Source organism: Python bivittatus, unplaced genomic scaffold (genome assembly GCF_059951505.1).
Source record: "Python bivittatus isolate LINGU-HERP-01145 unplaced genomic scaffold, Pbiv_v1 ctg000020_np1212, whole genome shotgun sequence".
NCBI classification, from domain to species: Eukaryota; Metazoa; Chordata; class Lepidosauria; order Squamata; family Pythonidae; genus Python; species Python bivittatus.
In genome coordinates, this window is record NW_028277030.1 from 67,098,651 (window position 1) to 67,122,642 (window position 23,992).

At 37.9% G+C, this 23,992-nt stretch overlaps 1 protein-coding gene across 7 annotated transcripts in view; it reads right to left on the reverse strand.

Annotated features, from left to right (window-relative positions):
- ECHDC1 (ethylmalonyl-CoA decarboxylase 1) overlaps window positions 1–23,992 on the reverse strand; it is a 33,731-nt gene that overhangs the window by 7,075 nt on the left and 2,664 nt on the right. For 4 of the 7 annotated variants that reach the window (XM_015888690.3, XM_088140539.1, XM_088140519.1 and 1 more), the window contains exons 2-5: window positions 22,491–22,712; window positions 21,841–21,983; window positions 13,358–13,410; window positions 10,662–10,742 (exon numbers count right to left, since the gene is read on the reverse strand). In XM_015888690.3, the coding sequence (XP_015744176.1) occupies window positions 10,662–10,742; window positions 13,358–13,410; window positions 21,841–21,983; window positions 22,491–22,710 (497 nt within the window). In that variant the 5' untranslated portion in view covers window positions 22,711–22,712. Of the gene's footprint in view, window positions 1–10,661; window positions 10,743–13,357; window positions 13,411–21,840; window positions 21,984–22,490; window positions 22,744–23,992 lie in introns of those variants that run through there. The other 3 variants (XR_015796075.1, XR_015796074.1, XM_025168910.2) reach the window with 1 other exon arrangement.

Sequence of the window (23,992 nt, forward strand, 5' to 3'; positions counted from 1 at the left end):
AATCTGTCAAAGTCATTTTGAATTGTGCTGTTGCCCTCAGAGGCATATACATGTCATCAGAGAATTGGAAGGAGCCAATTAGGTCAAGTCCAATCCATGCTTAGTGCAGGAATCAGAATTAAAGCATGGCCTTTCTAGGCTGCTACATGGCCTTTCTAGGCTGTGATCTTCCAGTTGTGCTGAAGGAAGACTGTCTCTGTACCTTTGACTGTTGCCCTGCTTAACTACACTTTTACTGTGCATGTGTTTCCTAAACAAAATAGACTGGAGACTTTAAAAATAAATTCTTACGTTAATTGCAACTATGAGGTTGATTCCTTTCTCCCTGGTTTTCCAGATCCAAGAGAAAGAAAACTTCCATGGCTCTTCTCATCACCTTTATCTCTGAGGTGATGAAACAGCCACCAGGAGGGCAAGTAGAATTATCAACTCCACTATATCTGCACTATTGCTAGGTGACTGTGATCACATGCTCTTCATCTGACCTAACCAAACTCAAAATTAAATGGAAAACTATTATTTATGTCCTGAGCTTTTTAAGAGGAAAATCATATTACACATTAGAAGAGTATAAACTGTCAATAAACAGATTGATATTAACCTCTCTTTCTTCAAAAACTGCATATCCAAATGAAATAAAGACAAAGCCTCTGTTCATTATACTTAACAGTTGATACACTAAAATATCAATCCAATTCATTGTTGACTATAATAAAGCAAAGGCACCTCACTGTGTTCAGTAGCAAACTAAAAGCCACGTTCCACTGATGAAGACCACAATTATAAAATGTATTTCTGAAGTGGGTGATTCAACAGAAACAGTTCAGTTGATTGTAGTAAAACTTGATAAGCTTATGAAATTGAATAGTATTGAAAAATATACCCAGATAAGTATAGGATCAGTAGTCTCTCCAAATCTCTCCAGATTATAGTATCTGAACAACAAAAGTACAGCATAGTACAATAGGAGACGTGCATCATACATACACAAGAATCATAATATCAAAACCGCAAATGTAGTTTCTTGAATTAATTTTAAACTGGCCCAGATAGTGATGTACACTGAAAAGAAGGTTTATTTTTCATGTAGTTAACTGAGAAGAAGGTAGGTCAAAGGGAGCATTTAATTGAAACAAATAAATAAATGATACTTCAGAGAGAAAACTGGACAGCTTGCAGTATTATCTGTAAGTAGGGCAGGGCAGACAAAAAGAAGTTTTCCTAAGAGTAATAATGGACAGGGATATTATCCTCTACCTTGGCAAAGTAATAGGGAATGGTTAATTGCTACTGTAGTCAGGACTCTGCCATTTATCGCATCCTTGTCGAAATACTCTGTCATTCTTCATTGTGCTTTTTTAAAAAGGGGGCGGAAAAACACAATGTACCACACAATCCTGAAGCTAATGCCATGCTGCAGAACAGAACTAGCACAGTTCCTCAGAAGCTAATGACACTGCTACAGTGTGCTGGAGTGGGGCCAAAGACCTGAATAGGCATGCCAGTGTAAACAGCTACTTCTGACAACAGCTACTTGTCTCCCCAATTTGTATCTTCTCCAACATTTGCTTGCACGGTGCTAGGGATTGCGGAGCAGTGCAGGTTATGGTGAAAAGGGAAAGTGAGAAGAGCACACAGGTCAGAACAAAGCAAGGACACACATTGAGGGACAGGAGGAGGTTACAGGTGGGAAGCAAGTATGTCTGTGGGGAACATTCATGCAGAAGAGAAAATGAATGGGACCAATGTGAAGATCATCAGTGAAGAAGACAAGCCTGAGAGTGGACAATTCTGGCATGACTTGACAAAGGAGGTCAGGCAGGAAAAACCCCTACATCCTGACATGTTTGTCAGCCAAAGCCCTGGCCACAGACTTCCTGTTTGGTTTGTTCAAACCCTTTCCTTTCTTTATACAGAAGAGCTCAATGCATTTTACAACAATGATGACATGTCCCACCCAATCACACAGAGAGGGCATGCTCCGGACCCCTTTGGCAAAAGAACTCCAACTAGTGGGGTCCAGAAGACGGTCCTTCTCTGAGGTAGCCCCCACCCTTTGGAATATCTTGCCCCTGGAGGTGAGATTGGCCTCCTCACTCCTGGCCTTTCAGAGGGATCTGAAGACCTGGCTCTGCCATCTGGCCTGGGGCGAGGAGGGGGATCATCAACTGTGGGATTGGCTAGTCCCTTAGTGGCCTGGCATTGCTGCCTTGAACCATTGGCCTCCTGGATTTTTTCCCTTTTATTTTTGTGAATGTGTATTATTATAGGTTTTAATTGTACATTTATTTATTGTTTTAACATGTTGTGAGCCGCCCAGAGTCCCCCACTGGGGGGAGATGGGCAGGGGACAAATTTAATAAATAAAATAAATAAAATAAAATAAATAAATGGGACCCAGGTGATAAAAACAGATTATAGGCAGAGATGTATACCAACTAGCCAGGTAACGATGGCCTGAATAAGGCCATTTCTCTGCATTTTAAAGGCCTCTGGTGATGGGTTTTGTCTGGCCTTTAGAAAAAGGGAGAGCTGCCAATGGAAAGACTATTTTTTGCATTTACAGACTGTTGTAAGGCAAATGGAACTTCTGACATAGCCGTTCTCTTAGGAGGAAGGGAGAGAGACTTCATGCGTGGAGAGAGAAGGGCTCTTTTCTTATTGAGAGAAATAGATGCTGATGATGGACAAAGCCATTTTCTCAATAAAACTCAGTCATTCAAGTAAGTCATCTTCATTACCCAAAGATGGATTTTAATTTTAAGGCTATCTAAAGAATAGCTTGCTTAATGTGCACATGTGGTACCTGCACACATGGTTTTTTGGATACATGAAGATTTTTTAGGGGTTACAATACTTGATAGAAGGGTACTTCCTCAATACATAGAACGTTAGCAGGCAAAAATTCGAACACTGCAGTACATGTTATCTAGTGTTGCTACTGAAAATATCAACTTTCTTGTATTGTGTGATCCAAAATCCATAGCTTGATATAACTTGATTGGGACCAAACAAATGAGTATAAAATAGCATGGAGACTTTTAAGTCCTACAGAACTTTTTCTCAGAAAAGTTATACAGTGTATACTGTATACACTTATACAGTTTGGGGCTACAGCTGATCTCAATAAAGGTGTTATCACTCTATGGATTTCAGATCATATAGTATACAGGTAGTCCCCAATTTAAGATCGAGTTCCATTCCCAAGATCTGTCCTTAAGTCGAATTTGTATGTAAGCCAAACAGTATTATTATATAACGCAGTACAAGTAGTATTGCGTAATGAACTCGAACCATAACTCAAATTTTGCTACAATAGGCTATGTTCTTAGCCATGGGTCATCCTGACGAATTCCGGTGGGGACAATGGCAGCTTAGTCATCTCTCTGTGAGAGGGGAGACGGCACCGCAGCTGGATTGGCGACTGGCAGCAAGTGCTGGCCGCCCAACTTGCTCCAGATCAAGGAGGAAGCAAAGAAATTGACACATACAGTCTCCAGACAGCCATTCCTTGAAAGCTAATCACAGAGACAGTAGCTTCTGCGAACAGTTTTTGAGTCAAGTGGCTGGGAGGCGGGGGATCCATCTTTGTTGAAAGCTGTGGTGCAGCCTTTTTATGACACCAGACCCAACCGAAGCTCATTTCTAAACACTGTGGAATATAACTATTTTGTAGCTTAACAGAGATCTTCCTTCACAACAGATAAATAATTCTCTTGGGGCTTATCCTTATTTTTGGTCTATATTTTCAAAAGAAGAAATAGAGCATTAATTTAAATCTGATTAGTTCGAAAAAAGCTGGATGATATGTGGAATTTAAAAGAGACTTAAAAATTTCTTACAGTGAAAAGGGAAGATTTATTTGTTAGAAGTTTCTTTTTTTATGAAACTCCATTTGCAGTAACGATGTTTGCTTTTCCCGTGGGAAAGTTTCTTGTTTTGCTGGATTATGTCTGTTGATTGGCTAGGTTTCTAAAACAATTCCAGCTTGAAAGACACTTGAAGGCATGAATTTACATTTTACTTTTGCTTATAATTAATTATATCTGGCTCTACATTTTACTTGTGTAAACCAACGAACAAAAAAAGAATATGGCTATGAGGTTTGCTTTGGGGGAAAAAAATGGCTAGAAGAGATCCTTTGGAGCAGCTGTTAGAAGATAAAATAACTCCTTTAAGTTTACTCCAGTCAATGTTTGATGAATTAGGAGCTAAAATTCAAGTTCCTTGAAAAAAAAAAAGTGGATAAGTGGATCCACTTATAAGTGGATAAGATGGTTAAGAGGTGGAGATTGACTCGAATGGAATTGGAGTCCAAAAAAGCCTGATGGGGAATCAACTTGTGGGTCAGTATTTGAAAGGATTAAAGTTTAAGCTTTTCAAAAGTAAACAGAAGGTTTACAAAGTGAATTTATTTGACTATAGTTAACATATACGTTGAGGCTTCTGGTAGTTATTAAAGGGATTTTTTTTTTTTTTTTAGTGACCATGATTGAATGACGATGCTTTAAGGATCTGTGTATAAAGTTCACTAAAGTAAAAATATATTTGTTATTAAATGTATGGAATTTTTGTTCTTATATATGATAACAATAGTAAGTGTGATGGAAGGCATGAGTGGGGAAGATTCTGGAATGGAGCTTCAAGGTTACAGGGAGGGGGAAGTGACATTCCAAGCATCTCCTCAGCCCCCAGCTGGACTGTGTGAAAGTAAGGAGGAAGAGACTGGCTCCTCCCTAAGGGCTTGATGGTTACAGTTGCTCTTGTTGGGGAATTAGAGTTAGTCTGGAGAGGTTCTATCTATTAGGTGCTAGCTAATAAAGAAGCTGAGCTGATTTCCAGACTATCTTGTGTAATTCTTGGGCTGAACCTGACAGTAAGGTTTCTATATGTACAAAGGTGAAGGATATGACATTATCTATAACTTTATTTTTATATATGATAACAGCAGCAAGGCTTTTAAATGCACAGGGATAGATAGATAAGACATTATCTACAGTGGAAGAATGGCTGGTGAAGTTGATGGAGTTAGCTGAGATGGTGAAACTGGTGGCTTTGACATGAGATAAGACATAGTGTAATTTTAGCCTTAACTGGAAATCTTTTTTTGACTTTTTGTGGGATATAGAAAAAAATGAAATTATGTTTTATGGGTTTGATGATTAGAAATAATATGAGTTAACAGAAATAATAGAAGTTATGTTGTAAATTTAGAGCAAAAGTTTGATGTATATAGTTACATCAGTTGCAGGAAGGGTTGGAAATCAATTCTTTTTTTCTTTTGTTGTTTTTCTCTTTTTCTTTTCTTTTCTGAACTTTTGATCTTTACAATTTTCTCTTTTTTCCAATTCCTTTTTCCTATTCTCTTTCTTAATATTAGTTTTTGTTACTTTTTACTGTTCTTTTTAAAAAATTTAATAAAGTTATTATTAAAAAAAAAACTGTGGGTCATCTTTAAACTGGGCATTCCTTACCCAGGGACTACATCTCAAAATTCTTGTTATTGTATCTCCAGCCATTCTAAAATCCTTATTAAATTCAAGCCTTTTAAATTAAATATGGCAGTTTTATTTAATAATAACAAAGATTTGATCAAGACAAATTAAATTGTTAATAGGTGACTTCATGAACACAATCAGCCTATACTATGGGTTCAGGAATGTCTTTTGTTCACACAAACATGGAGTACCAATCTCACAGCAGTGTTTCCTTAGCTTGTATTTCTCAATAACAGCTCATGAACATGTGAAAGCATTGTGTGAAATTTAGCCTGAGAAGAATACATTATTGTAAAAGGAGGAGGCAACAGAATTTCAGATAGAAACTGTTCTGTTTACTGCTCAGAATTTAAATATAAAAAATAAAAAGACTGTAAGTATCACAAGACAAAGCTGTGTGTTGCTCTCTATGAACATGGATTGAAATGCTCTGGAATGCTAGTTAGATTGCTTACAATTCTCTCCCAGCAAAACTAAGTAGTACAAAAGAATTTATCTAGCTTCCTAGCTTTATTAATGGGCAGGTGCATGCAAGGTGCAGGGGAAGAGGGTCATAGATCTCAAAGTTTCTTCACTTTTTCTGGTGTATTTCTGCCTGTCTCTCATACACACATACATTTTTTGTTCTCTGCATATCCAATAACTGTTTCTACATGATACAGATCTCTCACACATTTTTAAACCTACTGAATTCAAGTAACCCATCCCAGCCTACACTGATAAGACTAATGTGGATAGAGGCCAGGTAACTATGGTTGCTGGTGACCAGGACTCTGCTTCAGGGAACTCATAGGTTCCAAATCATCTGGCAATGGAAAGTACAAAGAAGAAAACAGTTTGATCAGGTATGAGACTGGGGGTTTACTCTCCAAGAAAGGAACCAACATCATGTTGATTACCTCCTTTACTCTTTTGTGAAAATTCAGAGAGGAGGCATACAGTATCTGGAAGTGATCAAAGTCAATCTAAAATAGCAACCTAACTCCCACTGAATGTGTTGAGCCACAGCTCCATCATCCCCATGGAACAAGGCTCCCATCATAGTTCAACCACTGTTATTGTTGTCCTGACGCACCTGAGCAATCAAATATATTCATCTATTTATTTCAGTGTTTCACTGCACACAAGTTCCCAGGAAAAGTACTGAAAGTTTTTCATTCTATCACCCAGTCTAATTAGCAGGAGGCTATAGTTCTATCTTCCCTCTCCCTATTAAATCAATAAGAATCAGTCTCCTGCAGCCCCTGTTCAGCCTCGTGTAAACAAACAATTTGGCCAGAAGTGGACAAGAAACCACTGATATGCTAAGGACCACTTCCATGATTGGCATGGATACACAGAGCTGTGCATAGAGAGGAGCATATGAATACACCTCTATTCAAATCTTCCTTTCCTACCATCCTTGCCAAGGCTTTGCTTGTCATATTTGCCAAGCACATATATACTATATGTATAAATGCACATAAAATCCTCCTGGTGTTGAAACAGGCTCTCCTTTCCAGTTGTGGGAGGGTTAAGACACAATTAAAAAAAAAGAAATCAGGAGAAAGACAGCAAGAAGGGCACACACTTTTAAGCTATTAAGCATATTTAAATTTAGGGTTTGGGAATGGGAATTAGGAGATTGTGCCAAAAGCTTACACAAATGTCTACCTTAGTTCAATACACATTGATGGTGTCCTTTTAGATTGAGAGAGGTGCAATTTCCAGCACTATAGAAACAAATACTAGTGTCCCTAAAACATGAACTGAGATGGGTGCAGAGGACCATGCCATGGCATATACTATTAAATAGTATTTCCAGCAACTATGACCCAAACTGGTATATCTTACTATTGCATCCAAGCTTTCAAAACTGGGTCATATTGTAGGCTTGGGGTGGGGGTGGGGGAACCACCTAGCTTGCCTGAACTTCTATATTACTATCCCACACAAACTATATGGAAGTGCCCATGAAGTTACCAGAAATCAAGCTAGCCTCAAAGAGACTATCTTAAAACACATACATATACAAGTAGTTTGGCAACAGAACAAACTACCTAGAGGAATAGTGGTTTGTTGTTCTGTTTTTGTTTTCCTGAAGGGTAAATATAACCATCATTTGGAATGTTCTAATTCCTGATTTCCTCCACTGAACAAAGGAGTAAACTGAGTAGCCTACAAAGATTTATTCAACTCTAAAGTTTTATGGCTGTATAAAAGAACTATTGTGTGTTAACACTGGCATGGAACTATTGTTACCATTTCCATTTCTTGATGGTTACAAGTCACAATAGCTATATATTACTTCCAGTACCATAGGCCTCTGGTCCCTGAATGCCAGTTGCTGGGGAGTGTAAAAAAGAAGGTGCTATTGCTTTCCTATCTTGGTTAAGGGCATACTAATGCATCTGGAAGGCCAATGTGGAACAGTATCCTGAAAAGACAGGCATTTTGTCCAAATCAATCAGCTTCTTTTATATTTTTACAAGCACAGAAAGGGGCTAGTGACATGAAACAGCTTTTCCCCACTTTATTGCTAGTTGTATTGGGATGAATTTTAAATAAAGTGAAATTAAAGCCAGATCTTTAGCTAGGAAAAAAATTAAAACATGGGAAATCAAGCTAAGGCTTCTCATTCCAGACAATCCGATAAATTATACAGTGTTTCATGACTGTAATTATACAGTAATATCAAATCTGTGGGTCTAAAGCAAAGGATGTGGGGTATGGTTGTTGTTTTGGAGAAAGCTGAGAAAATTTCTGCACTCAGCTGTTCTCATTTGACCTTGTTCAGAGCCACATAGAATATTCTGATTAGGGCTTTTTGCCAAATTTATATTATGTGAGCTACCTAATTACATAGAATGAAGTACAAGGAATTACATTTATGTCTTGTTCTAAACTCCAGTCACTGGTACCTGAATAAAGCACAAGGAGAAGACGGGTGGAGTGGAGGAAATGTTCTCAACAATAACCAAAGAAAAAAGGTACCCATATCTAACAGCAAACATTGATGCAACTGATTTAATACAGTACATGTGGCAGCAGAAGGTAAATGTAATACTCACAAAGCATTCTCCATGTGAACCTTACAACCAAAATAATTTCCATGTGCCAATACCAACGCACTTCAGAACATTCTTTATGGCTAACCATACCTACAAAATTCAGAGAATGTCTTGGTAGAAACATGATGCTTAATTTTAGCTGGCTCTTAGCAATGTCAGTTATAATGGTGTGGTCAGTTATAAATGAGTATGTGTGTGTGTCTGTATGTGAGAGAACGAAAGAGATCTGTATTTATAGATATAAAATTAGATATAGATATAAAATTTATTTCAGACTAATTTTAAATGATGCTGACCAATAAACCAGCACCAAGTAGTTTCTCATTTCCCTCTATTTGCCACATTGGTTTTTTGTTTGATATTTATGCTTAATAATGCAACTCACAAGACCAGCACTATATTCGGATGCTCAAATTCCAAATTGCTAAGATTGTTCTGACATGCTTATGCAGCTGTCTGACAAGAAATAAGCATGGAAAATGCACGGCTGTCTCAAGAGCAAGGCTGGTCTGGTAAATCTCCTTAAAAGTCTACTATTTCCTCTCGTTTTATCTGACCATTAAAAAAGAGGAATTCCTGAGAGCTGGAAGCTAACGTCTCACCTGAGAGGGAGACACCTATCAGCTCTTCCGCCCCTCATTGTTGTTAGGCCATTTAGCTTCTTTCCCTTCCTTTTCACTTTGGTCAAAGCCTGTAGCACAAGAGGATTGCCACGTAGGAAACAGTTGCCTAAGTTGTCCAAGAGATACAGTCAAAGTGCAAATTCAGAAGCTTCATTGAAGCTAGACACTTGGAAGTAGGTAATGAAAAACAAACAACAAAAGATTGCTCTCTAAATCATCTATGCTAGACCATCTTAGAGAGGAAATTCAAATTTAGTTGGGAGACCAAGGTTTATTTATATTCTGTGTCTGAACAGAGATGAAGGATCTAGCCACTTGTACTGGTGTTCATGCATTTAATGTAAAGATCTGCAAGAGGCATATGAGCACATTCAATGGAATGCCTTTTATGTCTTTACTCACACCAGGTACTCTGATACAGACTTTTAACCAGAAGACAGTCATGCTAGATATAGATATAATTCTTATTATATTTAACATATGACTGCTTGTGCTGAATATTATATTCCATAAATACATTGGTATTTACTGTCTTAATTATCTGATATTCTGATCTGGTTGAAAGACTGCCCCAAATGTATAAAAGGAAAAGTTTCATCACCCTCCAAAGATGTACAGGTTGCAGACTGATTTGGAGTGTATTGGGGAAAATCAGGATTCACTGGATAGGTCAAGTGTACTTGGCCAATAGCCTTCAGAGTCTCACTGGAACATCTCAGGCAGGTATTGAGCTTATCCCACCTGCAAGGGAGTGCATTTGGGGCACCCGAGACATAGCACGGGCTATGCAGGGGGGCATGACTGGGGCACCTGGGGAGATGGGTTATTGGCATTTAACAATCCAGAAAGCTGCATGTAAAGTAAAGAATTGGGAGAGTCCTTCCATATACTATTAGCAGACAGTTTTAGTGACCTAGACAAAGGAAGCAGAATGGTAGGGAAGGGGAATTTCAGCTGGTATACTTATGAAATATGAAGCGAAGCTTGCTGTATAATGGAGAATATTAGGTTATTGCACTAGGTACATTGCTTTTAAATAAGACAAGGATCTAATTCTCAGGCCTATAACACAATGAACTGTTCAAATAAAAAAGGACGGGGACATTGCTTAACTTTTTTCAAACACAGAGTTATAACTAAATGGAATAATAGCACATCTACTTGTTGAAGTAAGAGCCAGTGTTTTACAATATAGAATTTAATCATCAAAGTTTAGTTAAAATGTAATGTTAACGCATTCAAAGATGGATGGATGGATGGATGGATGGATGGATGGATGGATGGATGGATGGATGGATGGATGGATGTAAAAACAGAGCTAAAGAAAAATCCTAAAACGTATCATAGCACAATAGGATAATTAGGACAGCAAGGGAATAATAGATAAGATAGCACTGAGACTTGCTATCACACTTCCTCTGGGGACAATTTGGGGAGGAAATAGCATCTGAATGGGGCCCCAGATCTATGAGTGATGTTTTTAAGCTTACCTGAAATCACATGCAGTGGTGAGTTCTGCTCCTCCACCTAGAGCTTTCCCCTGAATTAATGCAGCTGTGATGAGAGGTAACCTACGCAGCAGGACACATCAAAAAGAAACAATTCAAAAATTACAAATCTGAAAACAGCCAACCTTACATACAGAGAAACTGACCTATTCATCTCAAGCAAATTATCAAGCAACTCAAACAGGAGACTAGCAAGTACATATGATTTGTGAAGACATTTCAGTGAGGTTGAAACCCACCCCCACTAGAAATCTGAAGTTAGCACCCAAAAGTCTGAAATGCTGGCCCTAATCCATTTGCATTATTTCAACATTGCTTCTCACTGACTTCTAGTAAGAAGCACTTGCTCTAAATATGCTTCAGAATATAGTATCTGAATGGGACTGTATAATCCAAATCAACAAAATATGAGAGAGAAGATTTTGAATAAAACTTAAGAAGAAATTCCTGAGAATATGAGTGGTTTGTTAAAGGAAAAAATGTACATATTTTTGTACTGACAGGGGATCTTCTCCATGGTTCTGTGAGGACAACTGGACATATTAATTTTATTCAGTGTGGGAAGACAAAGGCATCAATGGATTCAAAAAGGATAAATGATTCCAGGAAATAGTATCCTTATAATATATACAATTCTTGATATTTGCATTCACATTTCAGTTAAGTATTCCCTATGGGAAAATCTGTTTACATTTTTCAGGTTCAAAAATCCATTCAAGGTTCATTTCATCAGATACATCCCCAGTATTTGCTGCAATAATTCATAATTTTCTAAACATTCTCACAACCCTATGTATACACTAACTAATCCAAGGAAGCCTGGAAGTACATCAGGGAGCACCTGATCCATCCAGTCAAAACATCTAAAGTAAGTCTGTTGAGGAACCCAGCCTAGGAGTTCTAAAGCGAGGTGAAGCCAGTAGTAACTATGCAAGTAGTCCTCAACTTAGGACCATTCGTTTAATGACCGTTCAAAGTTATGGTGGTGCTGAAAAAAGTGACTTACAACCAGTCCTCACATTTATGACCATTGCAGTATCCCCACAGTCATGTGATCAAAATTCAGGAGCTTGCCAACCAGCATGTATTTACGACAGTTGCAGCATCCCAGGGTCACATGATCACCATTTGTGACCTTCCCATGGGGCTTCCGACAAGCAAAGTCAATGAGGGAAGACAGATTCATTTAAGAACTGTGGTGATCATTTAATGACCACAAAAAAGGTAATAAAATGGGGTGTGACTCACTTAATGACTGCACTTAGTGACAGAAGTTTCGGTCCCAGTTGTGGTCATAAGTCAAGGACTACCTGTAGTCACTCTTCTCTGTAGTAATCCCAACACTATAAATAAAATACGGTGCCCTGGGAGGTATATGTGGCTCCTATTTTTCTGATGTTTCTGAAGGCCTTAAAACCATTCTTTATTATTGTTTTGTCTTAATGTGGGTTAGGGGTTTCTAGGGATCTCTTGTTGTGCATCTCCCTGAGTTTGCAATGATTGGAGCAGTATATAAATACTGCTCAAGTAAATAAGTATGAGGAGAGAGCTTCCATTGTTCAAATGTTTAGGGTAATGTTCCTCCAAATTATCTGTGAACACATCCAGAAATTAATACATTTTTTCCTGTTGTTTTTAAATCACTGGAGCTCAAAGTGGACAAAAATATGACTTACAGCAACTGGTACAAAATTCAATTTTAGGTTTGTTTCTTTAAATGTACCCTATTTAAAAAACTGAGAATCGCACTTCTCAGAAAGGAGCTGGGTCAGTTCTAGACAGTGTTAAAGTAACTTTCGACTGCCAGTTCAGACAGCTTTTGTGCATGGGAGATTGAGGGTCATCTTGCCCTCTGTATCAGGCAATAAAATGTCTTGGTCTAGCCCTGCAGCATTGCATAACATTAATTTACCAAGCATTTTCCCCCAATTCTCCTCATGGCCCATTGTGTACTGTCTCATAATTCTTGTGACCTTGAACAGGCATTACTCAATGCTTTTTACAAAGTCCATGGAAATGGTAAACCTACAGCTTGTTAAAGAAATGTCCTAAATGATGGGAATGGGATTAAATGTCAAAGACCCTCAATGTTTTCCGTATCTCCAAGTCCTGAGGTCAGATGTTTAATCAAATGTCTTCATAAAACTGAAGGTCAGAAATATAATAAATAATGCAAGAGAAATCTGGAGCATGGATCATGCAGCAGATACTAAAACAAGCTGAAGAGTAGAATTTACTTATGTGGGAGCGTGGAGAGAACAGATGGTGGATTAAACTCATGTTTCTGCATGTGTTCCATTCACGGACCTACGTAGGTTGCAAAAATGAGGCTTGCCAAATTTTCAAGATGACTGGCTTCTATGACAGGGAAGATGAATTTGTAAGAAGTTGGTACATCTATTTTACAAGACTTCAACACTTTCTGGTTTCTGGAATTTTATTTCTGCAAAGGGCATTTTCCCAAGTAGCAATTAAAAAAAAAAAGGACCCTAAGTCAACAAATTTTAAAAATCAGATTTTTTATAAGAATCAATTATTCTCTTTCCAAACATTTCTGGATCTACAAAAGTGAACTATAACATTATTAGGTACAACCTCTAAAACTGTGCTGAAATTTCATGTATAGCTTAGTAAATTTCGAGAAAAAAATACACAAAACAAACACTTGCACATACTACCTCATGAGTCTGGTTAAGATGTTTTGCATGAACATACACATGTTCATCCCATCCTAGAAAACAGAGAAACAAATTATCAAGAAATATTCTAAGAATAAAAATGGAACAAGCTGCTTGGTATATTCAGTGTTCCAAGTATCTTGATTTCCAGTGAACATGCAAAGAATACATTTCTCAAACAATCTGCTCAGTTTATGCATCCTTTACACAATAACTTTTCAAGGAGACTGGGCTCTTGTTGAGAGAGTGGCACAGAGGGAGAGGACTATTTTCTTCTCCTATTCCTATTGCAACCAATTTGAGGGAAATTAGGTTCATCGGTTACCAGGGTTTCTACATTTTTCCACAATTTTAGAAGTATGTACAGAGAGTGGAAGGGCTCATGCAACATCAAAGCTTCTCCCAATCTGCCCATATTACAGCTCTGAGTCCTCTACTGAAGAGGCAAGTGATTCAGAAGTTTCCATGTGGATTGAAAAGAAGCATTCAAGATTCAATCTCCAAGTCAGATCTCTCTTTCACCGTCAGGGAAGGAAAATAGAGTTTCTCTTGAGATGCCCGTCAACAGTGTTCACTGGCATGGTTGTTGCATTTTTTAACAATAAAAAATGAAAAATAAAATGAGACTCTTGTAATACCACTGAGGTCAACAAGACTTATCTTTAATTCAACAGGTAAAGACTGGTCTGGGGAAGCCATCTCTAACTTCATTTACATAATGAAATTGCAAGTTTTCTGCCATTTACTTTGGACAGCTCTAGAAAAGATCAAGGGTTCTTTCCAAAAGGTAATCATGGAGTCATAAAATTACATCCTTCTCCTATTTTCTCAGTATACCACTTGACATTTGAGACAGGGACATGTTATTGGCTAGTTGGCACAATATCATGGTTTGCTAAACCTCTGCCGCTTTTCTTTGAATTTTATTTCTGTGTGTGTGTGTGTGTGTGTGTGTGTGTGTGTGTGTGTGTCTGTGTATTTGGCTTTCTCTCTGATTTAGTTTTTATTTTGACATTCTATTATTATCAGGATTTACTGACTTTTGTAAACTAATGTTTGATAATTTGCAGTGAAACCGAAGATACTAACCCATACATTATATAGTCTAAAAATAAAAAATACAGCTTTCAAAGAATTTCAGAACATTTTCACATATAATACCATTCTCTCTCTCTCTCTCTCTCTTTTTAAAGAAACACTGCACAAATAGAGGCTATCAGAGAATATTGGTATCTGTGTGTTTACTGACAGAAGGAAAAAAGTAAAAATAAGACTATTGATTACAAAATTGCATTAATGATCTCAGGACAATTCAACTTCAAGGGACTTCCAGTGAGCGCCATGGCAAGCTAGACATCCCTGCAGAAGCAAGACAGCTTTTATGTGGAGATTGGCAGCTGGATGCTGGATCCTGGCTGGCAAAACCTCTCTGGAGAAAGGAGAGATTGTGAGATAGCCTATGCACACTCTGGCAGCTGCTCCTCGTGAATAGACCGCAGGAACCAAGGTTTTGCAGGCAGCTTATTAGTCGAGCAGCTGGGAGTTGAGGGATGCCATCTAAGCTCACAGTCATAATGCAGCCTTTTATGGACAAAAAGCTTGTCTGAGCCTCATTTCTTAATCATTGTTGGAACTATTTTTTATTGCTTTGGAAATATTAACACCCTTCGGAGCAGCAAGTTTTTATTTATTTATAAATCAAATTTATATGCTACCACCCATCTCACTATATAAGTGACTCTAGATGGCTCACAAATATTTTATTGCATTCACTGGGTGAGTCTCCTTCTCTTTAGAAAAAGAAGTTTTAAATACAATTTAGGGACATGGAAAAATATTTATTTTTTGGAATAAACAGCAAAATGGTGTTTAGAATGTTGATTTTGGAAAGTGAAAAACAGACTAAGGGTCCAGACAAATTTGGAATAAAAATTTGAAATGAATTATAAAAATTCTTCCTGTAGGAAACTCTGGCTGTTTGGGTTCTTTGGAAAAAAAAAACATGATAAGATGGGACTTTGCAGGTTGAACACTAGAGGGAACTAGAAGAAAAAAAGAAATTATAATTAAATAAGAAGAATATTTCAATTTTACTTGTTAACAAAGAATGGAGCAAAATACTTTAACAGTGGTTATTATAAAGGCTATTTTTGAACAACGGACTCAGAAATTAATTTTGAGAATGTCTGATACATAGCTAGATGGTGTGTTAATGATGTCACAGAAGAACAAGAAGTTATACTGGATAAGACTGAAATTGATTTGAATGTGGATTTAAATATGACAAATTACAAGAACAATATGGAAAAAGCTAATATACTGGACATACAAATTAAACCTGCTAATGTCTTAATACTTAAAGGTGACATACAAGTATCAAACCAAAGAGTGATTTGGATAACCTTTTCTTACTGGGTGTACAAAAGAGATCTGTTAAAGGCTTGAAGGATTCTCTGAAAAGGGACAAAAGAAGGAGAAGGAGAAGGAGAAGGAGAAGGAGAAGGAGAAGGAGAAGGAGAAGGAGAAGGAGAAGGAGAAGGAGAAGGAGAAGGAGAAGGAGAAGGAGAAGGAGAAGGAGAGGAGGGGAGGGGAGGGGGAGGGGAGGGGAGGGGAGGGGAGGGGAGGGGAGGGGAGGGGAGGAGGAGGAGAGGAGAGGAGAGGAGAGGAGAGGAGAGGAGAGGAGAGGAGAGGAGAGGAGAGGAGAGGAGAGGAAAGGAAAGGAAAGGAAAGGAAAGGAAAGGAAAGGAAAGGAAAGGAAAGGAAAGGAAAGGAAAGGAAAGGAAAGGAATCAAGTTCTAAGACATTAGTACAGGGAAGGAATATAGAATTAGCTTATTTGATCAAGATTAAAATAGATATTTCTGGTAACCCTTAATGGACTTTTGCTGATAAGGAATGAATGACGAGGCTTTTGGATTCTGTTTAAAGTTAAGAGATGAGATATTGGATAAAGAGAGTGTTTGTTGCATTTTAAAAGATGGTGATGTGATGGACTGGAATGGAGGAAGGGGGGTGAAAACGGTGCTCTCGTCTCCAGAGCAACGCTCTGGAGATAAGCGGAGAAAGCTGGCACATCCCTAAACATTCCAGAAGATAGTAGAGACTTGTCCCTGGGAACTACTGGTCAGTCTGAGATGATTCTGTAAATAAGCGCTAGCTAATAAACCTTGTTGATTGAACCTGCACGGTCTCCAGGAGTTCCTTGGGCTAGGCCTGACAGATGATAAGTTACTAAAATTCCTTATACTTGTGATGAAGGGAAAAGTTACTTCTTTATATACTTTCTTTTTTCTTTTTTTCTATTATACACTTTTTATTCTTTCTTATTATTCTTATATTTTTGTAGTTTGTATTAGTTTTTATGTTTTCTAATTGTAATCTTTAATAAAAATTATTACAAAAAAAAAAAAGGACAATTCTGCTTTAACACAGAGAAATTCAGCTGAAACAGACTGTGGAATGTAAACCGTTACCATCATCATATTAAGTAATTGCCAAGAGTGATTTAAATTGGAAAGGCCCAGACACAACTATAGACTATTGATTCATACAAACCCCCAGATTTAATAAAGGAAGAACTACCTAGTGCAGTATCCTGTTTTCCACAGGCTTAGCAGATACTGTTTAGGAAGCCCGTATGCAAGATTTATAGGACACAGTTTTTCCTAGTGTTGCTGGAATTAACCTCCAGTTTTATCTTTCTTACCAAGATGCCTATCACCAAAAGATAGAATGGATGGTTGTACTGTGTCCAACTAATAACACATGATCCTATATACAACTGGATCTTGTAGAGAAGGTTCATTTAAAAAATGGCTATGCAGCCACACAGGTAGCAGGGGAGTAAAATTTCAAACTAAAGCACTTAATTTCCTGCCAACAGAAGAGAACTATCTGTTTTACATTGCAATTTATATTTATTTTAATTCCTACATCTATGAACAATGCCCCTCATGCTCCTTATCTAGAAACATGCCACAGGAAGCAAACAAGGATTCATCCATAAGTGTTATGCATACCTAGCATATCGTTTTAATTAGACCCTAGCTGCCATATGTGCTATATTATAGTAGCTCAGTAACTTACAGCTTGGGTTCATAACCTCTGGCAGGCCAACACAGCACACGTAGAAAGCAAATTCTGTATGTAAGGTGTTTCTGCTCTTCACTGTTATATTTGACAGTAAGCTTGAAGCCTGAATTCTAAGCAGCTTAGAATGGAAATCTTTATCCTAAATCAAGACTAGTCTCTACATACCTTATCCAGCAGCCCTCCCTACCCTGGTGCCCTATAGTTATGTGCAGATTACAATCAAAATGGGGTCTGTAGCCCAACTGAATAGGAAGGCACCAAGTTGAGAAAGGCTGGTATATATCTCCTTTACAATAAGAGATTTTAAGCTGCAGAAAGAGTAATGATCCTGTGAGCTCCCTCCAATTAGCAGAATATTAACTTCTGAATAGAGTACTCTTGTCAGCGATTTCCTGCAACATCATTGCTTTACTGACTATCAAAGTGGTCAAATAGAGCAGTGGGTCAGATGTCACTGCAAGATATGGGTAAGCGCTATGCCAATGAGTCCTATGCAATATGATTTAGTACTCCTGTGCTTCTAATTTAGTTGTAAACTATGATCTGACATTACATTCAAACTGAATAACTTATATTCTGCCTTTACATCTGAAATGGGCAAACCATTCTGAGCATAATGGCCAAGCAGTCTACCGGTAGTCCTCATTTAGCAACCACAATTGAAACCAGCAGTTCTGTCATTAAGCAAAGTGGTTGCTAAGTGGAAAATCATGTGACTACAACTGTGCTTTCCTTTTCCCCACTCCCCTACTCTATGGAATGCTTGCCCTGGTGCTGGGTAATTAGCAAGAAGGGCATTAATGTTTGTAGTTGTACATTCATTGGAGAGGAAGGGATTACAAAAGGGTAAGCAGGCACAAAATGGGAAAATAACAGGCTGCTTGCATAGCGCACTCAGGGCTATCAATGCCAGTGCATTGCTTTCGATGTGTATTCCTCACTGTGTACTTGCTTACTCTCTTGTAATCTCTTCCTCTCCAATCTCTCCACTCTGCAAGGGGAGGGGGAAAAGAAAAACAATAGGTCAGGCATAGGACAAATGCATATTGACTGTAATAGCGATCACATAACTGAGGGATGATGAGAAGGTCATAAATGTGGGCATTGGTCGTAAAGTTATTTTTTTCAGCACTGTTGTAACTTAGAGCAGTCACTGAATGAGGAAGTCAGTAAGTGAGGACTACCTGTATTTCTAACATCAAAATCAAAAGTGAAATGAAAAAGGTGAGGGGACACACATAAACACAAGGTTAGATCTCCTACTCCCACATTTTACATCTGAACTAGTCCCTGATCCCAAATGGCCCAAGTCATTCTAATAAGATGGCCTGAAAGATTTACTGAGTTCTCCTTTGCATAACCATAAAATGGACATTGATTATTGTATCTTAGCACACAGTTAGCAGAAACCCTTTCAGAATGTGAAACAGTTTTTTGGCAGGCCAAGTTTAGCAGCCCATTCATGAGATCACTGAACTTTTCACGCTTCTCTTTTATCCAGCTGAAACTGCATTGCCAGAGTTTTCCCTTTCTTGTCCCTTAAGATTCAATAGTGGCCTGAGCTTCAAAACAGCCTGAAACTCCAGTGGGTGCCATATTTATAACATCCCAATTTACAACAAGCAATTCAATTTTGGGCATTTTTGGTATAGATGATTCCTTCAGGTATACCTATGAGAGTAGAAAATATCTTGATGGTATTTTCATGTTTCTTTGGGACTTGAAAATTTTTTATTATTCTCAATACATAGGAGAAGTAATGTAAAAATAAAATCAATTAAAGCTACTCTTTGCGGAACAGAGAAGCTAAAAGCAAAATGCAGCCTGAAGACTCAATTTCAAGGATCTTGAAGGCCACTGGAGCATTCCTGCCCATATTTAGAAACACAATCCTCAGCTTCAGACAACAGGAAGCAAAGAAAAAGAAGTACAAAATACAGGGAACCACTCAGCCAAAAGGAAGATGGAATCCCTTCCTTAACTTTCCCACTGTAATCAATGTAAAGGAGGCACACTTATGTATGCTGGATCATGCTTGTAATTTTTACTACAACATTACCCAAATCCTTTGGAAGCTTGACTCATGACCTTTAAAAATACAGCCCCTCTCTCTCTCTCTCTCTCACACACACATGCACACACCTCCATTCCTTCCAGAACCACCACCACAAGCTGCTGCTGAAATTTATCCTAATATCTTAATTGTCCTATACCATTCTGTACTACAAAGAACATGTTGTGCATGGATTTCACCAGTAAAGCATATACACGTATGTATGTATATATATGAAATATATATATTTCATGTGTATGTGTATATATGAAATATGTATGTTTCAGTCAAACCTGGGTGATGGTAATTGCACAAATTAATGAATTAAGGGAATATATTTATATTAACTCTCATATTTTGCAAACTGAAGCTACAACAGCAGGGATCAGAATATACTGAGGCCAACTATGAAGGCTCAAAGCCTCCCTGAACAAATTAAGAAAACAATCTTTCTTCCTCAGTCCAACATTACTGGCTTCAGGAAAAACAGCACTTTTCAACATAGCTTGCCATCTATTGTTAATTGTCACATTACAGCAGTGGGTGGATCATTCAACACCAACAATATATTTCAGCTGTCTGCATCCAAGTCCTTTATTGCTCCTGCAATTATGTAAACAAAAGACTGTGGCTGAATATAGTTGCAGAAAGAAAAAGGTACTTGAGGAGAACAAAATTGATAAAATACCTGCTGAGTTCAAAGAGAATTTCTCCCAGATTTATGGAGTTTGCAAAAAGAAAAAAAAATCCCCAGGGTAGAACTTATTTTCAAGCATACTAATTCTAACCTTAGAATTAACATCAGACCTTTACAAAACTTCTCAGAAATCAGGTTCCATTCAGTTCAGTGGAGCTCACTTTCAAGTAAGAAGTCATAGGATTACACTCTAACAAGTGTTGGAAAGAAATCTTACCAAGTTCATTTCCGAGCCAGGAATAAAAATGTGCAGGCAGTTGCTTGAAACAGAGATAAAAGTTTTATTTCTGAGAGCACAACATGAAAAGTCAGCTGTCAGATGCAGCCGCCCTTTGGTTTCTCTGCAAGCCCTTTATATAGAGAAGGCTCGCTTTTGTTCTTTCGGAAGCAGGCAAAAGTGTTCTTTATTCTTAGAAATTGCACTTAGCCGGAGTTCCGAAAGGAAGCACTCTGCAGCCAGGCACCCTGCTGACTGCGGTTTTATTGTAAGCAGGCCTCCCATTGAGCTGCGGTTTCTGCCTATCTAGCACCGGCTGATTGGAATGCTAATCTCTTCGGGGAAGAGATCTTCTGTTATTCAACTAAGGAGATCTTTTGGCTAAGTTCAAGGAATATTAACTCTTCCTGCCACATTTTAATTTTTTGTGTGAGCCCATTCTAATTGTAAATTTTAATCTTTTGCTTTGATTGAGGGAGGAAAACTGTATGGCGGGAAAAAGCAAAGAGGAAGACAGTATGACGGGGGAGAGGGTGTGATTTCCTCCTCTCACAGGGTAACCTAAAGAGTTGCCCTATGGGCTTCCAAAATATTCAAAGTTTAGCCAGAGTTTATATTTTTTGTCACTTCCTGACTGGGGTTTCTGTCTTTTTTTTTAACCCTGTTACTATGAGCAATGGGAGAGAAATAATTTATTCTAGTCCAAGATGGACATAAATCCTCTCTGCCCGCTTTTGGGGAGTCTGCAAGAGGATTGGTAGTGCACTTGTTCAAAAGCCATTCCATGCATTTTCAGGAATAGCCCCCAAAATTGTCTGTTTTGTCTTTTCCCTAACTTCAGAACACCAAGATTAGATAGAAAAGGTCTATGGAGTTTCCCATGAAGGTAGGAAAGGTATTCCAAGATTCTCATTGGGGAAAAAATTCTCTCTCTTCAAAAGGAGAGATCTCCCTTCCTCCACTTTGCTTTCTTTTCCATAGCTGATCTGCAATTTAAGGAAAACAATAATCTTTGACAGCTTGGGAAAGCAATCATGCTTATAATTTGATCCACAAAGAGTTTTATTCTTCTGAATGGTATAAGAAATTAAACCAAATCTATCTATCTATCTATCTATCTATCTATCTATCTATCTATCTATCTATCTGTCTGTCTGTCTGTCTGTCTGTCTGTCTAAATGGAATACACTGAAGAAAACAGGCAATAACTCAAAAATATCACAACTAAACTTGCAATTTGTCAGTTGTTTCTGGAATGCCAACTGGACACTTAGCACCAAACACAAAATTAGAAAAAAAATTATGTTCTATTACTGTTATTATTATTTTTTGCAGCACTAAGTTTCAGGGCCAACTTTCTTTAAAGGAAAAATGCTTCAGAATGTTAAGGTGTACATGGCAAATTGATTTCTGCCATCACTTGCCTGAGAACTGGAAAGTGCTCTTACTGCATTCAGATCAGATCCTGAGCAAAAAGTATTTCCTGCACCATGGATGATAAGTCCTTTCCCATCCTTCCAATTTTCCAGTTCAATAATTCTTTCCTGTAGTTCTATCATCATTGTTCCTGCCATTAAGAGAAAAAACAGTCAAGTGACATCTTTAGAGTACAGCTTTATAACTACAATTGCATGTGCTATTACCATTTATCCCTTTACAAATACAATTATTATTCATGAGAAGGAAAATTGCAAGGGAAGATTTAGATCAAAGGGACAGAGGAGGCAGGAGAACTTCTCCACCAGAGCAACACAACTGTTAGCTACATCCACACATCAGACAACGTACTGCCAACAGCAAGTGACACTGTTGGGAATCTGACCATGAAAGACAGATGCTCCTGCAAGCTCAAGAAAATAACTGAGAGAGAGAGAGAGAGAGAGAGAGAGAGAGGGAGGGAGGGAGGGAGAGAGAGAGAGAACGCGCACACGCACGCTTTACTCTGTCCTTGTTCAAGTGAGAAGGCCACTGCACAACTTGGTGATTAAATCTTTTTTTTTTCCACAACTGATACGTATCATTTTTCACTTTTAAGTTTGCCTGCTATCAGAGAAATCAAACATTTTGTTATTACCTGTAAATGCATTCATAAACCTTGGATTGTTCAGTGTAAGTATTCCAATCCCATCATCTTCTTTAGAAAGGTCAACAGAGCCACCCGTAAACTGCTGAAGCTTTTTCTTTATTTCATCTTCTTCAAAACCATGAGTATTGTTATACAGACACAGCATTCTTTGCTGGAACAACCTGCTCTTAGTAACTCCATGGAAACTCTTCCATAATAAAACAGTCATGTCTGGAAAGGAATACATAGGCAGTGTCAATCCAGTTCTGCATCTCAAGCATATCTCAAGACCAAGCAACTTATTCTGCCCAAGATAATCAACATCTTCTTCAGCTTAACAACAAGGTCTCAAAATATCCTAGACACAGATGAGCAAAGAAGTAGCAGAATTAGGTACAAACAAAGAGGGAGAGCTCATTAGGGGACAAACAAAGACCCTCCTCTACATAGGCTAAGAATAAACATGTTGGGACTAGGCAGGTTTCTGATTTCTTGGTCACTGATAATATCCAGGCTTTATGCTGTTGTTGTTGTTATCAGCTTTTACTTTCCTTTAAAACTTATCATGTAAGTTCACTTCTCTAACTTCATTTGATTTTTGTTGTTGTTCAAACAACATTACTTTGAAAAGTTCAATGTTTTGGTTGGCTAATCAACTGCTTTCCAATTTATATTAAATTCATTGCTTATCATATTGCTTACGATGGAGAAAATCTATGTGGTCACTAAGAGTTGACAACGACTTGAAGTCATACAATCAATCAATCAATCATTACTTATAATCAGACCAGCCTTTTCCAAGATGATGCACTCTAGTTATATAGGACTACAATCACTATGGGTAATGGAAGTTGCACCCCTTAACATCTGGAGCACTCCAAGTTGAGAAAGACTGTAGCAGGGGTTCTTAAACTTTGCTATGCCATAACTCCTTAAAATGATAAATGAATCTGAATGATTTTATTGGGGCTAGGGATGGGCAAGAAATAAATAAACCACTTAATTTTATATTTAATGTTTAATCAATATATACATTAAAACAAAAACTGAGCCATTTCTACTTAAAAAATACAACCTTTTCATTGGAAATAAATGATCAATACAATCAGATTTAAAACCATTATTGCTAATGGGAAGGAAGCCTTGATTAGTTTTGCATAATTCCTGAAATATGGCTTTTACAGCCCCTCTAATTTCTCATTCTATATTTATCTTGTACTGATATCTGCTCTCTATAGCAGCAATTATAGAAAATCCTGACTTTACTATCAGCTTCTGCAGACAAAGCAGGAGTGAGTTCTAACAGCAATCCAGCTTTGGGTACATATGCTGATTGTACATTCAAAACTGGAACCCTCTCAGTGCACATTCCAGATTTTGTTTGGAGAAGCAGCTGAAAGCTACAGCAGGAACAAGTTCTGACAGGAATCCTGCTTTTTGACTGCAAGCCTCAAAAAATCTGCAATTTCCTTCAAATTCATTTGGGGCTGCAACTCAATAATTTAACGAGC